The 26876-nt window shown below is 44.2% G+C and overlaps 1 protein-coding gene across 4 annotated transcripts in view; it reads right to left on the bottom strand.

The window, feature by feature from the left end:
* ARHGEF9 (Cdc42 guanine nucleotide exchange factor 9) overlaps positions 1-26876 on the bottom strand; it is a 308240-nt gene that overhangs the window by 216555 nt on the left and 64809 nt on the right. For all 4 annotated transcript variants that reach the window (XM_073361042.2, XM_073361041.2, XM_073361040.2 and 1 more), the window contains one exon: positions 25969-26066. In XM_073361042.2, coding sequence (XP_073217143.1) covers positions 25969-26066 — 98 coding nt within the window. The remainder of the gene's footprint in view (positions 1-25968; positions 26067-26876) is intronic.

The raw sequence follows: 26876 nt of genomic DNA, 5'->3' as shown, positions 1-26876 counted from the left end.
GTCTGTTCATTTCTAAAACAATTGTTGTGGTTGATACCATGACTACATAGTAACCAAAAGTCTAGAGATGACACTAAGACCTAGAGGTAGTGCAGAGAGTCGGGCATTCCAAAAGTTATAACAAATACAGATGTCCTGCAAGCTACTGAGAGTCTGAAGATTCAGGCACTCGCAAAATATGCAAAGGACACCCCACAACTTACAGGTAGTGTAGCGATGTTAAGATAGTGCTACTCCAGAAATGTCAGTTTTTTAAAGGGGCAGATTTTTGCAAAACTGAATTTGAATATTTTCTTCCTGACTATTAAAAGTTGTCTCTGGGAATCCTAGCGGCAGAACAAAGGCTTGCCTCTGCTTGGAAATGCACCCACTCCTGACATCACCCCTCTCCACAATAGGAAGTTTTGCTAAAGTTTCCCATTGTTGTTGGCCCCCATTCCACTCCACCAGTGATCCCAACGACAGGAATGCTAGGCTAGTGTAGACAGGTACCAGTCAACAGCATTTTAAGTATCCTCTCATATAAACCTACCCTGAACAGGGGGTGGAGTTGAATTGGTGATAGCAATGGTGCAATTTTAAAGTAGATAATGACTTTGGGCTTGATAGTCAGAAAGTAGAGGCCCAAAGTTAAATAAATTTTAGTTCCTGTAACAGGATTTGGTCCTAGGATGTTCTGAAAATCTGCAGTTCATGTACAGGAAAGAACCATGTGACCCAGATACTGGGAGTCAGGAGACCCACCTTCTATTCACAGTGCTGCCATTACCTTCCTCTGTGACTCTAGGCTACTCATATGGCTTCTCTGTGTTTCAACTTCCTAATCTGTCACATGGGATGATGTCGCCTACCTACTTCAGTCACTGATTTGAGGTAATTTGTGTAAAGGGTTATGATAAGAGAAGGGTTGAATAATCTCATTCTGTACCTGTAGATTATAACGTCTGCTGCCCCATGTTTGCAGTAGCAAACTCAGAACAGAAAATGCATTTGAAACCATTTCTCTTTTCCGTCCCTGAGTAAACATTGTGCAACGCACTGCTGGTGGCATATGAGAGAAAACTGGCTGCTGGCTTCAATTAGTGATTCTTCTCCTTTCATTCAAGGCCCAGAGTAATTGGCCTCGGACCCTAGAAGCCCAGCCTGCCCATTCACATAGAACCTCACATCCGAACGATGGGTTTGTTGCTCACATCGTACACATCTATTGATTCTACAATTCTTACTCAAATGGAGAAGCCTGCTGAAATCAATGGGAGTACTTGCATAAGTAAGACTTTACATGAACAACAGTTGCAGAACTGGGTCCTTAATCATTGGCCTAGTGTACTTATTAGCGCAGCCAGACAGCATGGAAAAATGCCACGATCGAGCAGTGATGGAGGCAGATCTAGGTTTCAGAGATGCCAAGGTCCCTGACATAACTTCAGTGAGCTGCAAGTGCTCAACACCTTTGAAATATTGGGCTCCTTATTTTGGGGCCTATAAATCAATGTGGGTATATTTGTGCACCCATGTTCGCAAGTTGTGAATTTAATGTCTCTGTGCCTCAGTTCACTTTCAGTAAAATGGGGATACTGATACTTGCATACATTGCTGGAGCGTTGTGAGACTTAGTGCTTACAAAGGACTTGAATATCCACAACTGAAAGATGCCATAAGGACAATATATTTGTTGTTTGTATAATGCAGCATTTACATCACCAAACCCTTTGTCCTGCTAACCATTCTGCCTTTCAAATCAGAGGACGTTACTATGATTTTTTCTCGTGGTTATTTTGACCCACATTTCTTCAGGTAACTAGCACGTAGAAATCCCAGGAATGGAACACTTTTCATTAAACGATGAGCTGGTTGCCAGAGTATGTGCTTCCGGATTTCCTCATCTGTAGACAATATTTCACACCAATATTTGAATATTAGCCTATTTATAGCCACCATCTAGATGCTGGAAACCTGTTATATCTGTTCTGCCTAAACAAGATCAAGGACTTGCTCTCAACTCCAATTACTATTCAATAGCATAAATATTCTAGTAAGGCTCTTTTAAAATGTATTCCGAGAGCTTCAGTTACTCAGGATACACAAAACACTAAACAACAGTTAAGGAAACCCAGTCTTACCATAACAAAAAGGAAAAAGCTTCCAAAAATGAAATCCCTTTCAGGTTAGATGGATTGTCCCAGATACGCTCTCCTGAGAGAGACGTTTGTGTTTTATTGTAATGGGATTCATTTGCTCTTCACTTCTAGGTCACTGACTCAAATTCAACTCAGTTCAGGAGTGATGAAAAATTACCCCCATCTGACAACTGTTCAGTGGCTTCCTGAAATGAACAGATGGGGCTCTGTCCAGTTCTTGCTAGGCAAACATTCCATATCATCCAAACCATCAATATCTTGACATTTGGTGGTTCGAAGATGGGGCCAAAGAAGAATACTCGATCCAACTTGTGCTGCACCCCCCAATCTTTGGAAATGTTCAGATCTGAACTACACAGCTCAGGCCTGTCATGGGTCAAAACACCCCTGAGCTTGGATAGGATTAAGATATGAAGCCAAATCTGGACCTGTACTCCATGGTTCTATCCTGGAACCCACCCAGGTAGTCTTAAGGACCGCACAGGACAGAGAATGAACTCCCCTTTTGCTCTTGAGAAAGGGTTTTCCCTCTGGGTTATAGATGAGACACTTGAAATTCACAAACATCCTATAAACTCAGCAGACCCAGTCACAATAAGAATCCAGGGGCCAAATGACTTTCTGGTGTAAATCCACTAGCAATCATGGCATTATGCCACAAACATTTAGGTGCTGAAAGTAAAACTGAAATCATTAGAGGCAGGATGACGTTAAAACCTTTGACTGCATTAGCTGAAGTGTTCAATAACTTTTGTTTCTTGTTCCGTTTGGCAGGTGGGAATCTGTCAGTAAGGAAGATCCCTGCCCAAAGCACAGCACTACTGTCATTACATTAGGGCTCTCTCTACAGATCATCTCTCCCCGCCACATTCCTCTGCAATCTATATTCAGCTCCTCTTCTGTGAGAGCACACTGGTGTTATGAGGCTCTCCTGAATTCTAGTCACTGCCAGGGCTGATCAATGGCCCTGGAGAGTTGTGTGTTCAGCTCACTATGGCAAAGTTTGTTTTTTAAATCCTTTCCACAATGCCCCAATAGGAGTTAATCCCATTCTTAAAGACAGTCATTCTCCCAGGCTTATTAAGATGCAACGCATCACTGTCAGAAACTGGACTGCAGCATCTCACCTAAGAACAAGCAGGAGAAAATTTTGACTAGACCGAGACCTTTAAAAAAAAGTGTGGGGGAGAGGGGGCATCAATCAATTCCACCCGCTGCAGTCACATTACAGAACTAAGACTCAGGGGGTTTCAAGGTTATTGGATCTTGATTCATGTGCTGAACCCATGGCTAAGATAGCCCGAAAGCATCTGTGGTGACAACCACCAGAGTCACTTCAACCCTCCTGATTCTGATGTTGATCAGAATCAAAAACCCAGGTTCTCAAAAGTATTTGGGTGCCTAGCCCCATTGATTTCAGCCTGTCTGCCCAATTTCCCAAGTATTGTTACTTGTTCCCTGCCTGGAATCCTAATTCAGCAAGGCAAATTCAAAATTGAGATTCTTTCTCTGAGTTTTCCAGAGACTGGTACTATGGCAACACTCCTGGAGCAGCAACAGTGATAGAGCCACATGGCCACCCAAGTAAAAGATATTTAAAAAACAAGCATGTACATAGTCCCACTGAAGACACATGCCCAAAGTTATGCATGTGCTAAGTGCCTTATTGGATTGGAGCCCAGATAATGAGAAGCACTCCTAGAATCAAGCTTCATGTACAGACATCTGAGTCTCTGAGCTGAAAGTTCACTCTCCCTTTATTTCTCCATTAGTTACAAATCTGCTGTTTTTGCTAACTCTGAGTGACCGAGTTGCAGGCAGCAGGTAGTCAAGGGGAGTAACATCAAGAGGAGAGGGAGTAAAGTCAACATGAATTGAACTTCTTATTCGTGGAACTTATTCACCAACTCTGAAACTCGTCTGGACAGTTCTGATTCCATCCAGTAGAAGGCAATAATGAACTCACCCCAGTTCACTACAATACTTTGTTTGGAATTTCTCCTTTCCCTGGGTTTCTTTTGTTTTGTTTTTCATTTATTGCTAGCAAAATTTGCATGAAAAAGGATCATTGCTACATAGGGGCCCCCCCGGCTCAGGTCACCAGCTAAGACCAGAATAACCCTGTTTATCACAGCACAAAGAGTTGCTCTGGGGTAGACTATGATGCCACAAAACAAGACTTGAACTCAAGAGGTGAGTAATCAGTCGGATAAGATGGCCTCCTAGGCATCAAAGACCCTGCTTGCAAGACTACATGAAATGAGTCTCAGGCCAGTTCCCGATGGACAGGTGTCCACACATGGCAATTTTCTTGTCAGACCAAGGGTTGAATGCATCTTGCAGGAGCCACTTCTAACAGTAAACATAGAATCATAGAATATCAGGGTTGGAAGGGACCTCAAAGCAGGACCAATCCCCAATTTTTGCTCCAGATTCCTAAATGGCGCTCTCAAGGATTGAACTCACAACCCTAGGTTTAGCAGGCCAATGCTCAAACCACTGAGCTATCCCTCCCCCATGTCCAAGTCAGGTTTGAATCAAAGCAATGGGGCACTGTGGGGAAGCCTGCACCACCACTGGCCACACTGCACATGTTCTGTGGATACAGAACTTCAATCTACAAGAGATGAACTTTCAAAAGCACTAGATCCACATGGCAAAAATTAAGATATTTTCACAACAAATATCCTGACCAAATTGTAAAAGTGACAGAGGAGAGGCAGAGATAGAGAAGTAGAATTGTTGCTAAGTAGGATAGTTATCAAGATTTGTCATGGGGAAATCAGCAAGTCTTCAAATTATTACTTGTTCCTGCAAAGGTTCTCCTTCCTTAATCCTTACCAGCTGTGTCTGCAGAAGACACAAGGAGGGGTATTGAGTTATCATGACTATGTACAATGTTTGTAAGGAAAGCAGGGTGGCTGTTGTCTCTTGAGCTGGGGATGTTGGGGATGATGGATTTGGGGATGTTGGAAGGGTTCTGTGAAATCCCAGCACCTCACATTGCCCTGGGAGAGAAAAAGAATGAAAAAAATTAAAATTTCAAGGGGGTTCTATTGAAAATGTGTATTAAAAACCCCTCCACCTGCCATCACCTCTTTTGAGGTGGAGGCTACTTTGCAGCTCCCTGCCTCAGTTTCCCCTTTTCAGGATCCTTGGAGACCTGCACACCACCAGTCCAAAGATAATTTAAAGCATTCCCCTCCTGAGGTCCCATTCATTTACTTACACAGTATAGCTCTCCAGACTCCAACTCTCCAGACTCCAACCCAGAGTCTCTCTCTCTCCCCCCTCCCTTAGAAAGTCCCCAGTCCTCCTTCCCATAGTGAGGTTCCAATTCAAGTTCTCTCTCTCTCTCTCTTCCAGCAGGAGTTTGGCCCTCCTGATTCCCTGGGTGAACTTGGGTGAGACTTCTCACTTCTTTCTGCCTCAGTGTCCCCATCTGTAAAAGGGGGATCATGATGCTTAGCGGGTTGTTGTGAGGTTTAATTTGTTAATGTTGGTGAAGCATCTCTGGCATTGTTTTGTCCAGCAGAGGGTGTGGGACAGTTTGGTCTAGTTTTAGTGATTTCCTGGCTTGAGAAAGACAGACAGGAAAATTGAAGTGTCCTGTCATGTTACATAAAATACAGCAGAGAGTGCTAGTATTATTATACAGAATGAACCACAGATTTGATCTCTGGCATCCCAGCATCACAGGAAGTAGGATGCTCAGGGTTAATGAGTAGAAAGGAGCTGATGAAAGTGGTGTCTGTGGAATTAGTCCATGCCTCAGACTGAACTTTCCTCTATTCCTGGAGAGGAGGATAGGATGGGTCATGTCCTGCTAAAACAGTAGACGTTTTTTGTCTGTAGCTGGTCTATTTCCAAGCTCTGATATTGCCCATGGCTTCCAGGGAGAGTGGCATGTGCTGGAGAGTAATCAGCCCAGTGGCATGTGTCTCCCAGGTGGGAGCGAAATAGTCCAAGCTAGAGATGATAATGATATTATCAAGTAACGCCCAGAGGACCCACTCAGGATTCAGGCTCTGATGTGGTCAGCACTTCATAAACCGTATGCAACAATCCTTGCTCCAAGGAGCTCTCAAGCCAAATCAACAAGACAAACAGTAGCAGACGGACAATATATAAGCAAAGGAGTTAAAGTGCAAAACTCATTTTTTATTACGGATTTCCCCAAACCATCCTGTCACCAGAATTGCCAGACTCAAGCATTCAGAAATCACGAGTTTGACTTAGAAATCCACAAGGTTTTAAAGAATTGTGGGGTTTTAGTTGCCTACTGTTTTTGGAGCCTCTAGCAGGTACCTATTTTCAAACTTTCCTCTCCAATTATCCTGGCTAGAAACTTTCTCAGCTTTCCTTAAAAAAAACCCACCACCTTTATGTTATCACATGACTTCAGGAGCTGGGGTTTTAAGGAATACATCAAATATTGCAGGACTTGAGGTAAAATTGCAAGAGTTGGCAACACTGCTTTGCTCTCTCATGTCCAGGTGCCCCAGCCAACTTGCTCTGCCACAACTGAGCCAAATTGCCATCCTTTTTTTATCCTGCACACCGCAGAGTGGTAGCTACTGACTTCTATGTAGGTGGTCTCTAATGGTATTCCCCTCCTCCCCCCATCACTACAGCTGGTTTGGTAGGAAGTCTCTGGCTCTTGGGAGGGGGCTTCTGCGTGATGTCATTGCCATAGCAGAGGAGAGTTGGGGCAATATCTGGGTTCCAAGAATTTGAGTCCAAGTCCACTCCAACTGCTCTGCATAGGACTCAGCTCCTTTCCCAGCTACCCTCTTCTGTCACTCATAGAAGTGAGAAAAGAGGCCTGTTTTCATTCAATCTAGGCCACCCGACCACCCCGCCAGGGGGCAGTGCAGGTTGGTTCCCTGCTAGATGTTTTCTAGTTTAAATGTCCCTTGCAATGGGGCTTCCACCATTCCCTTGGGAGAATCTTCCATATTCCTAGATCAGCTGGTCAGTAGCATTTTTTCTGAAGCAAAGCCTACATTTTCCCCTTCTTAGCTTCATCCCCCTTTACTCCTGTTTTATACCACTGCATGCCATCCTAGATAATTCCTCTCTTTCCTTTCTGCTCCTTGTAGGCCCTTATCCTGTCCTGTCATTCTAGTAATTGTTTAACCAGACTATAAATATTTCCTTCTCTCCTCCTCCAAAGACAGGCCATGCTGCCCCTTAATTTTTGTTGTTCTGTTACTTTCCTTCAGTCTTTCTAATGCTGCTGGCAAACAGGGGCCTGAGATTGTACCACGTTGTGCTCTCCACTGAGCCCTCCTTTGTGGTGCGTCTGCTTCCCTGTCCCAGGACGGGCTGCCTCTGTGCACCCAACCCAAATTCACATTTTGCCGCCATCTTGTACTGCAACCTTGTTTCTAGTTTGCCAATCCACCACCACTCAGGTTTCTTTTTATCTTTACAGCTTTCTAGGATTCTCTCTGCCATTGCATGTGTGTTCTGGTTTATGTTTCCCCTGACATGTTAACTTGCATTTTCCCCAGGATGAATCTCTTGGTTGGATTTCTCTTGTGAAGACCACCCAAGGGACTGCTGCAGGTACAGCATCATGTGCTGGAACAGAATGTACCCAAAAGAGTCCTCAAGGAAGTGGCTTTGTGAACTGCGACAGGTGGGCTGACATCAGAGGATAGAAAAAGTCTCCTAAGCTCCAACATCTTTATTCTTAATGTGCATGAGAGGGAGAGAGAGAGGCAATATATATATATTGTGCCAAATTTAAGTTAAGAAGCTTGTTCAATTTTTAAACAGTTACATAAAACCATCAAAGTCTGACAGCACAAAAATGCAAGTTGTACAAAAAAAGGAAAAGGAAAAAAGCTGAAATGAAATGTTAACGCTAATTCCCCCAGGCTTACACCTAATATGGGCTTCAAATCAGAGTAAACCCTCCTTCCTGCTCTCTTTTCTTCCTTGATAAAAGGCTTCATGTTGTCACACAGGCAACTCCTCCCGGGCAAGTGTGAAAGCTTTTTACACTGAGGCCCTGGCTCTCTCTACCAAATTGACTTTTGTGGCGCTCCTGATGAGCACCTCAGAACTGTTCCTGGAGAATCAGGCTGCAGGCATGAGCAATGGACACTGTTGTTTTTGGCTCAAACGCAGGCTTTGCAGCAAGGGGAGTAGAACTTGGGACTTGTAGGACAGAAGAGTACCATAATGGCACAGTACTTAAGATGTGAGACCCATTAAGCAGGGTATACCTCCTCCCACACATGCATGAACACCACACCTGACCCATGCCCTCTCACAGAGAGCAGTGGTGCACATATGCCCACCCATACATGGTACTTGAAGCTCCGGATTCCTGACCTGCTCTTTCCCAGTGATGAATAGCTGGTAACACACCCTGTGGCATGCAGAGAACCTGCGACCATGTCAATCTGTATGCGGCATGTTATATAAAGTTACTGTGGAAATTCCTTTTGCATCACAACCAATTACTGGTTAATGCTGTAACTGCAGCAGATTCAAGGCTCCCTAAAAAAAAGAAAACCTTCATTCAGCTCAGTCTTCCAGTGTCAAGCAAGAGTTACCTACCATCAAACTTCTGACCTAGTTTTGTGTTCTGCATCTCTCCTCCCCTCCATGACTTCCTTCTGTCCCCAATTAAATCTGCCTGCGATTTCCTCAGTTAGCCTCTTCCTGCTAATAGATGGAGGGAAAGTAGATGTTGTAACAACGTAGTCCCCTGGCAATGGTTCAAAATAATTTTTGAAATTGATGTTGAAGTGTGCAGGATGTATGAATACTTTAATTAATACAAATGTATAGAAGTGAGCAGTTGCATTTAAGACATAGTGATATGGCTGATCTTTGCTGTCATCATGTTATTTATCTCTCAGCCATGCGGCGAGAATCCTGGTGCTCTCATTTAATTGACAGGCCAATAAATCAGGACTAATCTCCCCTTTCTCTGTGTAGTTTTGCATGCTGATTTTCAGCTGGAGTCAGCTATTTGAGAAAACTGCAGTGTTCCCACTGGCACAGCCCCAGACATCACAATGGCTAGAAATCCTATTTGCAAAAGGCTTGGTTTTATAGCATTCGATGACCTCTTAATATCTAGGAGGTTCACTCATCACCAAACATTTATACATGTCCGAGGCTGTCTGGGAATAGTCAACTTTTGATGTGGGGATTTTTTGTAGATGCTGATTTCATAGGTGAGGATAGGGGAGGATATCCAAAAAAAGCTGGCCTATTCTAACAGGGGCTCAAAAGTCTGGATACTTAAGCCAGTCTTCTCAAATTATCTGAACCTCTGCAATATTCCCTCTACTACAGTGGTTCTCAAACTTTTCTGCTGGTGACACCTTTCACATAGCAAGCCTCTGAGTATGACCCCCCCCTTATAAATTAAAAACACTTTAAAATATATTTAACACCATTATAAATGCTGGAGACAAAGCGGGATTTGGGTTGGAGGCTGACAGCTCGCAACCCCCCATGTAATAACCTTGCGACCCAACCCCCCGTTTGATAACCCGTGCTCTACTGCATCAGATGTCACACACTTGCTCAGCTTTGTAGGATTAGGTCACCCTCTATTGGCTGGACCTTAAAGAGTATCATGACATAGGGAATAGCAGGTCCCTTTAAGCAGGAGACATTTATTAAAGGAAGGACAACAGACACAAACAGCAGTTCCCTACAGCTCAAGTTCCAGCTTTGTTTCTTTTATTTACCAGTAACCACCACATCTTGACCTGGAACTCTGTGCAGTGCACAAAGTCATGCAATGGTTGAACAATGTACTACAAGAAATTATTAAAGATATATTAATGTAATAATATATAAACAACAAAGACTAAAACTAAAAGAAAAAAATGTAAGGTGAATTTCACAAACACTTCATGACTGTGAGCTGTGGAATAGTCTCCTAAGGGAAGGGGCGAGAGCCTTGTCACTTTGGACTCTGAGAACTAGACTCGACAGTGCATTAGGGAACAATCCTGCATTGGTCTGGCGATTGACTGACGGGGGGGGGGGCAGAAAAAACAGATAAATAAAGCAAGAAGTTATTTCTACATACGCCATGTGGAAAACCATTGTTTAAAGCAATTAACACCCTAGAACAATGCATCATCTCCGTCAAAAACCTGGTCCCCTTTTTTCCCTAAGAAAGGCAATAACAACTCCTACACTGCTGAACTGGTAAGCGGTAATCCTCTGCTTGTTTCCAGAAAGAATGTGTTCTCTAAATATCTCCTGGGAGGCTTTGAACAAAACATTGCAGCCCCCGTACTCCTTCCTCCTCTGTTTGCTGCATGCGTATCCAAGGCCTTCATTTCCACCTTAGTGCACATATACTGTAGCTATTTCTGTGCAGGAGTGACGTGCGTTTGTTTGCATAACTGGGTTCCCACCTCCTGATCTGCCACTCCAATAGGTTGCAAAATAATAGCTGGGAAATGTCTGACTCCTGATAAAGTTCAACTCCCCTTCTAGCCTAGTGCAGAAAAAAAAAATTAAACTCTCTGCAAAGTGGCTTGTAACAAGCTGTGGCAAGATGTAAGACAGCAGCACATCACTGATGATCAGTGGGGTTGTGAGGGTTTTTTATTTAGCTCTCTGGTTTTGCTGAAGTGAGCATCAGAAAAAACAAGAGGTCTCCAGCAACGTGATCACTTCACACAGCAAACACTTATGTGCTGAAGTGTAGTCCAGTCTGAACCCCGTCTGCCTTCTAACACCCACATCAGCCTTAAAATGCTATCCACAGCAATAGGAAATTCATCGGTGTCCACGAAGGACTTTGTGACAAAGAATTGTCACATGAAGTAGAAGAGGCCGTGTTTGCGTGGATGGCTCTCTCAACACTCAAACCGGGGAGCTGAAGCTATAGACCCTCCAAGCAATCCCTAATATTTTTCCAGCACAAAGTTTAAAGCAAGGTAGTACAGAAGAGACAGAGAATGGAGCTAGAAAAAGAGAGAGAGAGTCAGGGACACAAGAGGTATCTAAGTGGATCAGACCATCGGTCTATTTAGTCCAGCAGCAGTCAACACCAGACACAGCAGGGGAAGGTGAACCACCCCTTCTCCCAAGCAACTTCACAAATGTGAAATACTGGAGGTTGGGAGGGAAAAATTCCTTCCTGACCATAAGACCATCCATTTATGCCCTGAGGCATGAGCGTTAGCTACGTTCGTGGCTGGAGTAGCAGAGGACAGATGATCAATAGATCAGTGAATTGTGAGCCACATTAGCAGCTCAATTTTTCATTTAATTTATTTATTTATTTTCACCTGCTAGGACAAGTGAGGGTGTTGTCTAGCTCTATTCTGCCTAAGTAAAGAACAGTTACAGAGAGGCAACCAGTGGTCCAGCCTCCGCTCGGAACATATCTGAAGCAACACTGCTTGCTATTCAGCTCAGTCATTTCCCATCATTATGCCAGAACTGACTTCAGCTTGCCACCTTCCCATTCAAATATGTCAGAGATCAAGCACATTTGCAGCATATCAAGTTCCCCTCAGAAGCCAGCCACAATACTTCAACCTCATCTCAATGGGGGGCCTGCTTATTCCCCATTTGAGGGCCAAAATCACCTGAAAGTTTATATTTAAATCAACAAAGAGCAAAACAAAATTCAAAATGCAGAGAATATTGATTGAGGTTATTTGTTGTTGGCTCCAGAAGGTTTTTGTGGGAGGGAAAGGGGAATCTTTTAGTAGCAAGGCTATCTTTGTTTTCTGGGAACCTACTTTGCTTGGCATCCAGGGCTCTATGCCTCCCCAAGCACAAAGTTGCATTTGACTTGGGAATTATTTCAACTCTCACTAATTGTTTTGCTTGATCTCTTCTCGACCGCTTAACAAATCAGAGAGAGCAGCAGACAACTTCATTTGCAGGGTGCCCATAGTTTGGTAACATCAAGCAAAGCAACAAGTCACCAGCTGCTCAAGGGCCATGCTGAATTCCCATGTAGATTTTCATAAACGTGTTTTATCAGGAATAGACACAGCACCAAACTACTTGTCCATCCCCACATTTTCCTCACTGGGGTGAAATTCACTCTTGAGCAAGGAGCAGCTCAAGGCCTATGTACCACTTAAGTCCCATCAAAACCTTTCAGAACAGGTCTTCAGTTGTGCCTAGGCCTTGTACTGGTGCTGGGAAGATGTGCAGAGTTTCACCCAAGATGAACAGAAATCATCAATCCATGCTGGCTGGGTATTGCAGGGTAACGAAGAGGAAGAACAGTCAGAAATTTATCCAAGACTCAAATCCAGAGTCCCAGTCATGTCACTGGCCCAATCAGATCACTCCTCCTCCCCACCAATAAGTCCCTCCCTTGACCCATGCCAAAGGATTCGGGCAATGATGACAGCCACCCACCAATTGGTTCTTCCTGCTTGCTTCTGAAGCGCTATCCTGAATTCATCTCCCCGGAGCTGTTTGAGCCAACAGACATTAATGCAGCATGACAGCTTGAAACGGTTATGCTTTCCCTTAAATCCTCACAATTCCTGTCAACAAGGCTGCTTGGAAGCATTTTCTTGCATCATGATGAAGATGCCCAGGTGATATTTGCTGCTGGCAAAAGCTGAAGGATGGCACTGGATTGCAACAGGCCATTATTTAGTCTCTAACAACCCTGATGACTCCAAAGATTTTTGGACAACTCAACAATACAGACTCCTAGAAATTATTGATGGGAAAAGACCAATTGGGGAATTAAGAGAGATACAAGGTGGGTGAGGGAATATCTTCTATTGGACCAACTTCTGTTGGTGAGACAGACAAGCTTTCCAGCTCCACGGAGTTCTTCTCCATGTCTTGGAAAGGTACTCACAGTGTCACAGCTAAATTCAGGGTGAAACAGACTGTTAAACATTATAGTTAACATGTGTTGCAAGGGACTATTATAAATGAAGTAGGCCATTAACACCTCTGCAAGGTGTTAATTAATTAATTGGGGAATTATTCCATCCCTGGGGGACAACAGGAGGATTGTTGTCCATTCATTTATAAATCAGGCAAGTGGAACTGTCATTGCTTCATTTAGGAGATTATTTCAGGCTGTTTGATTTTACCATAAAGAAAAGTTTTCCTGATATTCATTCCAAGTTTTCTGTTGCTGTTTCATCACATTGATCTTTATACACCCTCCTTCTGCAGTGTTCACATCCTTTAAATACTTGACAATACATAGTTGATAGGCCTGCTGTAAAGCCACATTATACATCTCTGGCATTCAAGTTAGAACTGTGCAAAGCATGGACATTGTGTGGGGTGAGCACTCAACCCAAGTCACAATTTCAGCTTCAGAGTGAAACACAGCCAAAACTGCTGATTCTCACCTGGTGAAAGCACAGGTTTTCACAGGCTTTGTGCCACGGTTCCAGCTAGAGATCCTTTAAGATTTGGACCACATTCCTGACATTTGGCAAACCTGACCTGAGTTTTTAGTTTGTAACAGATCCTTCAAGTCAGGTGAATTTCACCAGGTTTGGGAGAGGTGTGAGGGGATGGTTACAAAACCTCCCCTCAAGAGGAAGCACCTTAACAAATCCTTGGTCTTATCACTGTGCTGCATACTGTGTCCCCTCAGAGCTTCAGTACAACAGCAGGGACAGACCTACGTCCTTCTGCTCTAAAAACAGATAGAGCTGTTGTACTAATTTAGATGGAATGGGGGGCCCAAATATGTTAATACAGCCCAGTCAGTGTCCAACATTAAACAAGGTTCAGGGTTTGGTATACAGAGACCTCAGCCTGCTTAGTACCATGGCAATCACACCATTAAAAATCATTTTAACCTTTTATTAAAGATGCCGAAATGAAAGAAAAACAGTTAACGCATATGAAATGTAAAGTGGAAAGTCAGGCTTTCATTTTAACAACATCCCTTGTTCCCTTTCCCTTTAGCTGGAGAGAGTTTTAGAAGAAACCCTCCCTTGATTTGACAGTCTTTTAGGTAGTACCAAAGATGGCAAAAGTAAAAGAGAGGAAGCTAGCTAAGCTGAGCTGGAGCTCTTGTTCCCAGGAAACAGTGCAGGTGGCAGCCATACTGGTGAAGCTCACTCCAGTAGCTTCCCTCTATTCTTTCATAGTCTCCACCCAAAGCCTCTTTCTTTAAGGACCCAAAAAGGGACGATGGCTGGGCTGGCATAGCCCACCCTTTAATTAATGAATTCACCAGTTAGCCCTAATATCTGACAAAGCAATTTTGGTTCATTTCCGGTTCCACAGCTTCTGTTTTTACCAAGCATGATTTCAACATATGATTCAAGATCTATCAACATGGCCTTTTGGTTTAGACTAATTTTGTCTGGTTCTCTTGCACCTGTTTATAACATTCATTATTGAAAGCAACATGACCTACTTTCCATCAACATCTGTTATTGTAGGTTATTGTAACATCTTATAAAACTTCTATATACTTTTTTATAACTGAGCTCATAATTAAGGTAAATTTGTTGACCCAATTATCACAACAACCTTCCACCACTAAAGCCGAAAGAGGATCTCCCTTAGTTGTTAGCAGTATCAGGCCTATGACACACAATTAAGCAATACAGATTCCATCCACCAGAGAACACTGGTGTGCATACATGCCTATTCTAGACGGCTCACTATGATGTCTCTTGGTCACAGTGCCTGATTCTATGATGTATTCTACAGACATAATGACCACTGGCTTCTGCAACATTTGAGAGATCTCAGAATCTTTTAACAGCCATTGGAGAAAGGACTTTGAGGCTGTGACTTGTGAATAGTACTAATTTCGCCTATCCCCCCAGATTGAATTCTCTCTTTAGCTAAACCCAGGTGTAGTTACAGTGGCCTTGAGCTACCAAAATAGCTGTTGCTTAGTACTACAAGAGCATTTGTCAGAATGTTTGCACAGAGATTTTTCATGCTACATCTAACGCAGAGTTTGGTTTTCCGAGAACAGTGTGCTGGGAAAGTGCAAAGCATACAGAGCATACATTGCTGCCAAGCAAAGTGCCAGCAGGGTTTATAATACAGCCTCTTTCATACAAACCATATCCCAGGGCGAAACAACCCAGTGGCAGAGTTAAATAATGAATTACAGCACAAGCAAAGAGAAACCAAGGGGTGTAAGTGAGAAAGAAAAGACCCTTTCTCATCTAAAATTGGATGAGATTGTGTGCTAATAAGTGGGTGATGCACAGAAAGGCCATTCCAGGGGCTGGGAGCTGCAGGGGACAATGCTCTCATACTAGAGGTAAGATTTTGGGAAGCAGAGAGAAAGGGGATTTTGCTTTGAACTACATAAGGGCTGATTATGGAAGATCACCACAAACCACATGCTTATGGTCTGGCAGCGGGCAGTTCCATCTGTAGTTTCTCAGGGAGCACCCAACCTTCTAAAGTACTATGAAGGCCATCACCTGGAGGCCACGAACTTCTTCATTCAAGCATGGAAGCGCAAATATCTCTTCTCTGCAGTCCAGAACAACCAGGAATCCACAGTTCAAGACCAACTGCCTCTCCATTTCAAGCCACTCACCTGCTCGTTGTCTACCCCTAGCGGTTTTGGGGAACTCTCCCACCATTGCATTATCATTGAGGCCTGATCTACACTACACAGTTAGGTCAATGAAAGCTGCTTTGCTTCAACCTAGCTGCAGAAGTGTCTTCACTTAAATTTGGCTTCTGCCAACATCAGTGCCTCTCTATGCCGATTTAGTAACACCACCTCCCCAAGCGGCGTAGAGTCATGGTCAATGTAGTTAAGTTGACACTGTGTCAATGTGAACCCTGAGTTGCTTATGTCAATTGTTATTGGCCTTCAGGAGCCTTCCTACACTGCCCCACACTGACAATACAATTGATACAAGTGCTCCTGGTTAGGACGTGCACCGCCAACACTAGGAGCCAAGCCTGCACACACACACAAGCGATTTAGTAACTGCGGTGGCTGGCTGTATGCCAATGTAAGTTAGGTCAACATCATTTTGTAGTGTAGACATGACCTGAGACAGCTCCATCAGCATGCCATTAATGGAAGGCCTCAAGCAGACAAGGCCCAGGCTCCACCCCAGTGGCATCTTTTAGAAATAACTTTTAAGAGAGTCAAAATGCCCTGAGCAGGATAAACATTCACCTGTTGTCCAGCTGGTAGAAGCAATCAGCAGGTAGTGTAGTTGGAATTGGACCCATCTCAGTCACCAGTCTGTAAATTCAGGGTAAAGGTGGTCCATTCACAGCTCGTCTGGGGATGAGCAAGTTCACTGCAAGCCGTGTATGTTCATACAGTGTATCTCACACTCTGCTCAGTTCATATGCCACCATGGATTGGAAACATTAGCCCTCAGATCCCTAGAACGTTACAGTCTCACTGCTCAACAGGGACTTTAGACCTGCTCTTTGCACAAGCATAGGTATGGTGGGCATCCAACAGCAGCCAAAGAGTTAACCATTCTTGGGGTTCAGTATTAGTTATGTCAAGGTCTGTCAATTTAGGTTTACTGACGACTGCCCCACCTCCAGTGCGATCTAGTGATGTCACACAACACTATGCACACTACATGTATGCACACACAAATGGGTTTTACGGAACTGGAAAGCAAGAATAGTCACGGATATATTTAGGAAGCTCCTGGAGTTGAATGAGAAAGAGGGCACAGGGAAAACCATACAAATATCTTAAAACTGTGGCAAATAGTACTTCATAATAGGTTTAGCAAATGATAATGTAAACCACAGAAAAAAATATACAAAGCAGACATTCCCTGGATGCAAAATGATTGAATATTTAGAGCCAGGGAAGAGAGAGATTAGAGAGGATACATTTTCCTGGCTTTCCTCCATGCATACAAATAAATCTCTGAGTGCATTGGTGCACTGATATTTAAACTAATTAGCACAGACAAATCCATGGGACTCCATGCTTTTCGGTCAGCCTAGTCATATGGACAGAAGGCAATCGAATATCATCGTGATTAGCTACAGCTTCTGTGTCAAAATGCAGCAGTCAACGATCTATTCCCCCTGAAATTAGTAAGGCAAGAGAAATATGGTGTGGGACACATTTCAAACAGTAAACAGAAAATATCTCCACAAAATTAAATGCTCACTCAGCACTGCACAAGGAGATAAAAATAGAAAGCAACAGAGCTGGTGTGTTTCAGAGTAGCAGCCGTGTTAGTCTGTATCCTCAAAAAGAAAAGGAGTACTTGTGGCACCTTAGAGACTAACAAATTTGTTTGAGCATAAGCTTTCATGAGCTACAGCTCACTTCATCGGATGCATGCAGTGGAAAATACAGTGGGGAGATTTTATATACACAGAGAACATGAAACAAAGGGTGTTACCATACACACTGTAACGAGAGTGATCAGGTAAGGTGAGCTATTACCAGCAGGAGAGAGAAAAAAACAAAAAACCTTTTGTAGTGATAATCAAGATGGGCCATTTCCAGCAGTTGACAAGAACATATGAGGAACAGTAGGGAAGACAATAAACATGGGGAAATAGTTTTACTTTGTGTAATGACACATCCACTCCCAGTCTTTATTCAAGCCTAATGTAATGGTGTCCAGTTTGCAAATTAATTCCAATTCAGCAGTCTCTCGTTGGAGTTTGTTTTTGAAGTTTTTTTGTTGAAGAATTGCGACTTTTAGGTCTGTAATCAAGTGACCAGAGAGATTGAAGTATTCTCCAGCTGGTTTTTGAATGTTATAATTCTTGACGTCTGATTTGTGTCCATTTATTCTTTTGTGTAGACACTGTCTGGTTTGGCCAATGTACATGGCAAAGGGGATATGATGCTGGCATATGATGGCATATATCACATTGGCAGATGTGCAGATGAATGAGCCTCTGATAGTGTGGCTGGTGTGATTAGGCCCTATGATGGTGTCCCCTGAATAGATATGTGGACACAGTTGGCAACGGGCTTTGTTGCAAGAATAGGTTCCTGAGTTAGTGTTTTTGTTGTGTAGTGTGTGGTTGCTGGTGAGTATTTGCTTCAGGTTGGGGGGTTGTCTGTAAGCAAGGACTGGCCTGTCTCCCAAGATCTGCGAGAGTGATGGGTCATCCTTCAGGATAGGTTGTAGATCCTTGATAATGCGTTGGAGAGGTTTTAGTTGGTGGCTGAAGGTGACGGCTAGCGGCATTCTATTATTTTCTTCGTTGGGCCTGTCCTGTAGTAGGTAACATCTGGGTACTCTTCTGGCTCTGTCAATCTGTTTTTTCACTTCAGCAGGTGGGTATTGTAGTTTTAAGAACGCTTGATAGAGATCTTGTAGGTGTTTGGCTCTGTCTGAGGGGTTGGAGCAAATGCGGTTGTATCGTAGAACTTGGCTGTAGACAATGGATCATGTGGTGTGGTCTGGATGAAAGCTGGAGGCATGTAGATAAGTATAGCAGTCAGTAGGTTTCTGGTATAGAGTGGTGTTTATGTGACCATTGCTTATTAGCACTGCAGTGTCCAGGAAGTGGATCTCTTATGTGGGCTAATCCAGGCTGAGGTTGATGGTGGGATGGAAATTGTTGAAATCATGGTGGAATTCCTCAAGGGCTTCTTTTCCATGGGTCCAGATGATGAAGATTTCACCAATGTAGTGCAAGTAGAGTAGGAGCATTAGGGGACGAGAGCTGAGGAAGCGTTGTTCTAAGTCAGCCATAAAAATGTTGGCATACTGTGGGGCCATGCGGGTACCCATAGCAGTGCCGCTGATTTGAAGGTATACATTGTCCCCAAATGTGAAATAGTTATGAGTGAGGACAAAGTCACAAAGTTCAGCCACCAAGTTTGCTGTGACATTATCGGGGATACTGTTCCTGACGGCTGGTGTGGAATACCAAGCAGAGCTCCCTGCTATGGCTGCATAGAGTCACTGGGAGAAAACCCAGATCAACCCTCCCTTCATTCCATTCTCCTGGAGAGCACTTTGGTTGAATTTCCAGTTCCTCATAAATGTGCTGGTATGGAATTAACTTTGGGGAGCCTGGGAATGCTTCACAGAAGGCATCTGGCTCACATGTACCCCATCACTGCCATTACAGTCCCCTTCTTGCCTCCAGAAATAGGTTGCTTGTTAGAGAAAAGCAAGCCTTTCTGAATATTCAACACCTTTTTGCAGCAGATCTGCATACTCCCTGCTATTAGCACAGGGAACAAGAAAGAAACTGGCCCTAATGCAGATGCAAGATTTCCAGCTTAAATACTCACACCGCAGCTTTGCCTGGCACAAAAGATTGTGCTTTAATCCTTTTTATTAGGATGCCTCACAGGCCAACAGGAAGGAGTAGGGAGGTGGGCAAGACCAGGGTACTAAAATATAGCTGGCGTTAGAGATTCAGGATGAAGTAGTTCCAGCAAAGGAAGGACTGACCTGAACCTGTGCCCACAGAATACAGATCTCACTAATTAGTGAAGATCCAGTAAAGTGTAGTTAAATCCCCTTGATACCCCCCTCTCCTGACTGCCAGATACAATTCAGACAGGTGAATGGACCCTGTGGACAAGACATGGGACTCTGAGGACCTGGTTTCCATTCCCAGCTCTGCCACTGTTTCACTGTGAGAGCCGGGGTAAGATCCTTAACACCTCCTGGACTTCATTTTCTCACCCCATCCCCATCTGAGAGACCCAAAGTTCTAGTCCCCACTCTGCGAGAGTGGGAGAAAGGATTTGAACAGGGTCTAAACACGGGGGATATTCTCAGTCCCTCCTGTTACAGCTGTTCCACCGTGGATTAATAATTAAAGAGTGGCTGGAGCAGAAGGACTAGACTTTGGGTCTCCCACATCCAAGTGATCTAACTAAGAACTAGAAGATGGCCACTAACAACTCCTCTGGTCAGATTTTAAATGGGTCCTGAACCATTAGGCAACCTTCCACACACCTACCGGATCAGGCCCCACACGTGAGATAGGCCCTCTTCCGCCTTATCCTCTCCTGGTTCGTGGATTGCTCTGAGGCTAGGCGGGAGTTCGGCATCTGGACACCTAGAAGCGGGCAGCAGTGCACATGCCCTAACACAAAACACCTAGGTGTCGAGGGAACTTTTACACTGACAGTTTGGCACTGCGTGAGTTTAGGCACCTACAGATTTGGCAGCAGTTCTGTGGATTGCGGTGGAGCCTAAAACTTAGGTGCCTACGTCTGGAGTTTAGCCACCTAAATACCTGTGTGGATCTAGCCCAACAAGCCTTCCCTACCCCAGCCTGGAGTTCTGAGGCGATTCCAGCCTTACAAACATTCCCCTGGCCTCGACAGTGCATGGGGGGAGCGGGAGGGGGTACTGGGTGCTCTGGAGAAAGGACAGCTATTGAGGCTAGGTAGGGAGTAGCTGGGGGAGGGAGGAGCCAACTTATCTGTCCCTCCCAGCCGTCAGTGCCTCCTCTGCCTGTTCTTTCCCTGCACAGACAAAACAGAGGGAGCAGCGGGAGGGGAGGCTGCTTGGCTGCTGGGAGTAGCAACTAGAAGGGCATCCCTACAGAAGCACGAGGGTTCAGTCAGGTTGCCAGATGCGTGTGTGACAATTGGCAGCCTTGTGAACTGACTTCAGGTGGCTTTGGACAAGGCACTTAATACTTAACCGGCTTATAACCCAGAGGTAAGAGAGGTCATTCCCCTGCCCAGACAACACACTCAGTGTTTTTAAAATGCAGAGGAGTGCAGCTCTATTTTCAAAAACCTGCACTTTGCATGCAGCAGCCTCTTGGGGTTCCCAGGGCCACTGCTCACTAGCAGCACTGTGCCCTCGATGGCCTGCGGTGACATGCATTAATTTTTCTGGCACTGCCCCCATTCCTCCAAGGACCAAGATAATACTGGTGCTACTAATGCCGATGCTACATTGACCCAGCCTCTTGCTCTCAAACAGAAAAATTGCCATTTGCAGCATGGAAACTAGGCATAGTTTCTTCCAGAACTGGGCCTGTGGTCTTGATTTACAAGCCTTTCCAGCCACCTGACTTTTGAAACAATCCATTTGGTCTGTGGCTGCAAATAAATGGATTGACAAGAGATATCCAAAACCCTTCAAATCTTAATTCAGATTTACAAATCTTGCCAAGATTTTCTGGCTCGCAAGGATTTGATTTACAGCCCTGCAGTTCTGAGCTCAGGAGATGAGAGATGGATAGGCTTTGAAATGCTGCCATTGTGATCTGTGATTGTAAATCCGACTCTCGCCTCCTTTAACTCAGTGGATATGATTTATAAAATCTGATCAGCTTTTGCACCCCTGGCTATTCCCCGTAACTCAGCCTAAGTGACAAGCTGCCTAATTGCAGCGATGAGCAAATCTTGGAAGGTGTTTTGATTAGCACTCCAAAGTTGTTTCTCTGAGTTATCTGCACCTCTTGGGCTAGCAGTTCTCACAACACAGTATTCTGACACTTCCGCTTCTGACCCTGGCAGCCAGGTCTCTTTGTTCATCAAAAGGAAGTTCAAAGGTCCATTAACGTTTCCAGCACCAGAATCTCATCTTTATGTCATTCAGCTGGATGGAAAAGCTTCTTAACCAAGCTTTCCTGGACCACAGAAATGTTTTTTGTATGACTTGAGATGAAGGTTTAGGGGCAAGGTGCTGAGTTTTTCATTTTAATCCACTTTCGGCATGGCTCTCTAGTTACCTACTGGAAACAGGGCTGTTTCCTCAGATTGTCTGAGATACAGACTCTCTTCTTTTGTGTGTGCACAGTGCCTAGCAGAATGGGGCCCTGATCTTTGATGAGAGCCTATAAATGCTATTGAATGGCAAGTAATTAAAAGTAATGTTTAGCAGAGGTATTTTTTAAAATGAGGTTTAAGTCTTCCTGGTAAATCTCTCTAACCTTCTGTGCCATGCATGTTAGAGATAGAACTATAGCAACCAAATCACGTGTCACACTAGGAATGTGTATTGTCACAACAGTGACAAATACCAAGGCTGCTAAGTGCAGGCCTGTCCTTAATAGGTTAAGAAAGTTTGATTTATTAAACTTGGCTGACCACAGGCATGCATCATTCAGAGCCAGCTCCTGAATATGGTAATGTTGTATATCATATAATACAGCTGATGGCGTTCTCTGATAGGGCTTGAGTAGCATACAACAGAATATATCGCTATCTATAACAGCAGCTCCCCATAAATATTGTTGCTCTTCTTTATTCAACACTTGGCTGGCTCCAGTCACAGACAATAGCTCTGTTGGAGTTGGCTCATTTAATCAAAATGGGAAATTGCTAGTAGTTGGCAGTTTTGAGACCCGTGTGCACATCACCAAGTGGCCCATCCCAAGTGGCACCAATTCATTGACAGAGGTTCTGTTTGCTCCAAAATCCATCCATGCTAACTTATGTGTCAGCCAAGGGATGAGTGTCACTTAATACAACCAAGAGGGGGGTTCTCCCTTGCTGTATCTCTGGTATCTGAGCATGCTCCCTCCTCCGCATTCCCAGCCCTTGCTGCCCCATGAAGAGGGTGAGGGATTCCTCCTCTGTCATGACACTGGACCACTCGACGACAAGGATACTTTGTGGATTCACTTACAGGTTCATTGATCTTTTCAGTCCCATAGGGTATGTCTACACTGCAATTCAGAACCCGCGGCTGCCCTGTGCCAGCTGACTGAGGCTTACAGGGCTCCGAGCCTCTTTCACTGCACTGTAGACTTCTGGAGTTGAGCTGCAGCCCAGGTTCTCGGACCCTCCCACCTAGGGTGACCAGATGTCCCGATTTTATAGGGACAGTCCCAATTTTGGGGTCTTTTTCTTCTATAGGCTCCTCATTACCCCCCAGCCCCTGTCCTGATTTTTCACATTTGCTGTCTGGTCACCCTGCTCCCACCTCACAGAGTCAGTGCGACAGCCTGGAAGTCTACACTGCAAAGAACCAGCCCCACAGCCTGAGCCCCATGAGACGGAGTCAGCTGGCACGGACCAGCCATGGGTTTTTAATTACAGTGTAGCCATATCCATAAAGGTCATACCCTGTAACTTTCACACCTGGAAATTCCACAAGAAAATAATTTGAAATGGCAGGGTTTCGCATCAAGACCATGAATCAGCCCTAAGTTTGTTCAAAAGCTTTGCAGTTAGTGAATCTCACAGCTGTGTGTATTTCACATGCTTTAGGTGAAAGGTGTAACAAAATTCTCACCACCAGGTTGGGTTAGTGCTGCTTGCTATAATAATTAGAGTGGGGCTCACACCAAAACCTTGAATCTAAACAACAGGTTTCTAAATTATTTAGATTATAAATTCCTTGGGACAGGGAGCTTATCGTCACACCTCTGTAACGAGTCTCGCTACTCTGGGCACCACACAAAGTTCTAATCCAGATTCGAGCTTTGGGGCTGCCTCTGTAATAGGCCAAACAGCCACAAACTCTGGGAAGAAAGGAGTTTTCAGGGTTTTTTGGCCCTCCAATTACAATAATTCTTTGCCCCTCAATTGAGTTTCTCAGGATCTCAAAGCCTTCACAGATTTAACAAATTAAGCCATATAACACACACAAACTAAGCAGTAAGCCCGTATTATCCTAACCATAAAGACAGGGAAGTTGAGGCACAGGTAGGTGAAGTGACTTGCCCAAAGTCACATAGTGGCAGAGTCAGGGATAGAACACAGGTGTGTTCTAATGCCCACCTCTGTGCTTTTACTACCAGTTCATGCTTCTGCTCTTGATTTGTGTATATTCATTACCTGGCAGAGACTTTTAGCTCCATGTACACTCTGCATCCAATTAATGCCCAAGATATGCTGTCTACCAAAGTGGGAGGATCTCCTTACAGAATTACCCCTCGGGGAAGAGATTGTAATCCTGAGGGAAGTGAGCAGAAATTAAGGGCTGACCATCTTGATCTGACTCTGGGTTAAATGAATGTGATTCTTCTCTGTGGATTATATTTCAGCCCACTAGATAAAGAAGTAATTGAAGGTGACAGTCAAGGCACAAAGCTAACAGTTTTCAGAGTGGTAGCCGTGTTAGTCTGTAACAGCAAAAACAATGAGGAGTGGTTGTAGCACCTTAGAGACTAAAAAAAATTTTTGGGCATAAGCTTTTGTGGGCTAACAGTGACTCCTAAATGCCTATAACCCTTCCCTGCATGTGTTCAGTGAAAGCTGCAGAACCCATCCAAAACAAGGAAATCGGAGTAGTCAACACGAGTTATCACCAGTGAACCATTTCTATCACGAAAACCAGACATAAAGCAGCAGGGTCCTCTTTAACGATCATGTTTCATAAAGGCAGCTGATCAGATAAAGAAGGGCAATTACGTAGCAGCATAATAAAATTGTACGGACACAGCAGGGAGGCAGCAGTGGCAGCAGCTGTGCGGGAAATAGTAACAGGCAACATGCAAGGGCGGGCTCAGTTTGGATCAGTACCCAAGTATTCAGCTATTTACCTGAACTTCTGGGTGTAAAGAATTCATGTGTTGTGACAGCAGACCTAACTGGAGAGCTCAGACTAGCACTCTATAGGCGAACACTAGTACAAGGATGCTTTATCCTCTTTTTGGGCCCTGCCACTACAGGTCAACATCTCTCTCACTCTCTCTCAAAATCTGGGCTGGAAATAGCATGAAAACAGGGTCCCTTGTAAATGGTCAGTACTGTAATTCCCTTTTTGGTCCCAATTGGGAAATCTGGTGTTCGTGGGTGCTGGCCCATCCTTTGCTCACCCCACTGCAAAAGAAAGCCCTGTGCATGGTAAATTAATTCTCTTTTTTTTTTTTTTTTTTTGCTCTTTCTCCAAAAGCTCTTCTTTGCTGCGGTCATCCGCATGAGCATCATGCTGAAATCAGTGAGACATCAGAGTACACACAGTACAATCAGCAGTACAGCAATTGAAGTGCATCCTGACTGAACACAGCAGAAAGTTCATGGAGGAAAGCTCCCGCTACCCTACTCCCCACCATGGCAAACATAAGCAAGAGCCAGATTGATTCTGGTCCTAAATTGATTTGCTTACATATTGTCTAAAGCTATTTCTGAGACTCCCATCTGATCAGTAAAAAGCAGCTTCCACTCCCCACACCAGCTGGGAATCATTCAATGGACAGTACAAAGAGGATTAGCAACGTAGCTGGCTCATGATGAAGGCAAACCAAGATCCTCTCATGACACGTGCTGACCACCTTCAGCTCCCAATGAAGGGCTTCCTCCCAGAACCAGGCTCAGGAAAGACAAGTGTCACAATGAATTTCATGTAGTGAACCTGACTTCCAGAAAGCAAGGGTACAGCGTGAGGCAGCTACCAAGAGAATTCTGAGCCTGGAGACGCGGTGATATGCAGATGGGGGAATGCTGGCACAGCGCTTTGCCAATTTTCTTTCTAGTTTGCCCACGACTTTCTAACTCCAAGACAAAGATCCAGACTAGTCCCGACAACCCCAGTGGGTTTCACTAGTGAGTGTGGGGACTATACTGTCAAAAGTAAAAGGGATTTCATCTGTATTTGCAAAACACTTTGGAAAGAACAGACACATAAATAGGTCACAGAGATAGCGACAATAATTAATCCAAAGGACATATGGTAACAAAACTACAGACAATTTGAAATTACACAGTTTCCCCCCATCTGCAAGGAATATTCAGCCAAAAGGAAGGGAGGGCCCAGGCCCTGTATGAGGTTGTAAAGCCTCTGATTTATATCCGATGGGAACTAATCTGGGCAAAAAAGGTGAATGCTACAATCTTTATATTGCCATAAAATAATTTGCACTCATTACCAAAAAAAAGTCTGCTGCTACGGAAACTGGATTCTGGAGGCTTTTATTGAAGCACATTGTCAGAGTCGACGGCTAAGGGCGTCCCAGGCAAATGCCAGCACGAGAGCAGATAAAACAATATTTCAAGCAATGGCCTTACTTTACTGACTAGCAGCTGCTCAGCTCCAGGCTTCAGGGGCCTCCACCTGCTGCCACCTCCGCGCACCTCCAGAGTCTTTGAACCCAGGTCGCTCTCAGCTGTAGGACAAAATCCACACAAAAAGGAATTAAAGGATAAACACCCTGTTCTGGCTCAGGCTGCGGGGTGAGGGCTGTTCTGTTTGAATGCAAGAAACAAGACAGTGTGAAAATACTCCTTCAAGCACTACTTTTTTCTTTAAAAAAAAAAAAGGAGAGAATTTATTTCGGTGCCTATTTCATGCTCTCAAGACGGAAGAAAAGTATCCTCATTTGGATGCTATGGAAATTCAGACATAACTTGAGAGCTCAGGGCCAAATTCAGATCTGGTATAGGCAGGTAGGGGCAGACACACTGGATCACCGGCCAGGATGCTATTCCGCAAGCTCAGGAAGAGTATAATCTGAATACATTGTTATTAAAGGTCTGGTATCTCAAGGACCGTAAGTTCTAAAACACTTCTTATACATCTTTGGAAATCTGGGATTCCCAGCCTTGATGGTCTGCAACATGACACACCTTGAAGTGGTAACTGCTCCTTTAATCTACGCAAAACAAGAACAGGCCATTAAAAGGCCGAGTACCAGAGAAGCCAGGATGTTTTCATCATCCCAAGCACCCTAGGCCAGTCCAACCATGGAAACAATTGCACTTCAATGGAATTGCACCCACTTACACCAAGTCTGAACTTGACCCTACAGACAACTGAGCACCACCTAAGGATTCTATACCTGAAGGTGCAGCTGGCTATTAAGGAGATACAGATGAACTAGGAGGACTAGATGATTCAAGATGATTACCTTTTATTAAATTCAGCTATATTGTTCTAATCAACCATGAATCCAGCTCTTCCTCCCAACCCCTACCCG

The sequence above is a fragment of the Lepidochelys kempii genome, chromosome 9, assembly GCF_965140285.1.
Source record: "Lepidochelys kempii isolate rLepKem1 chromosome 9, rLepKem1.hap1, whole genome shotgun sequence".
NCBI classification, from domain to species: domain Eukaryota; kingdom Metazoa; phylum Chordata; order Testudines; family Cheloniidae; genus Lepidochelys; species Lepidochelys kempii.
This window is presented reverse-complemented; position numbering and strand designations above follow the sequence as displayed.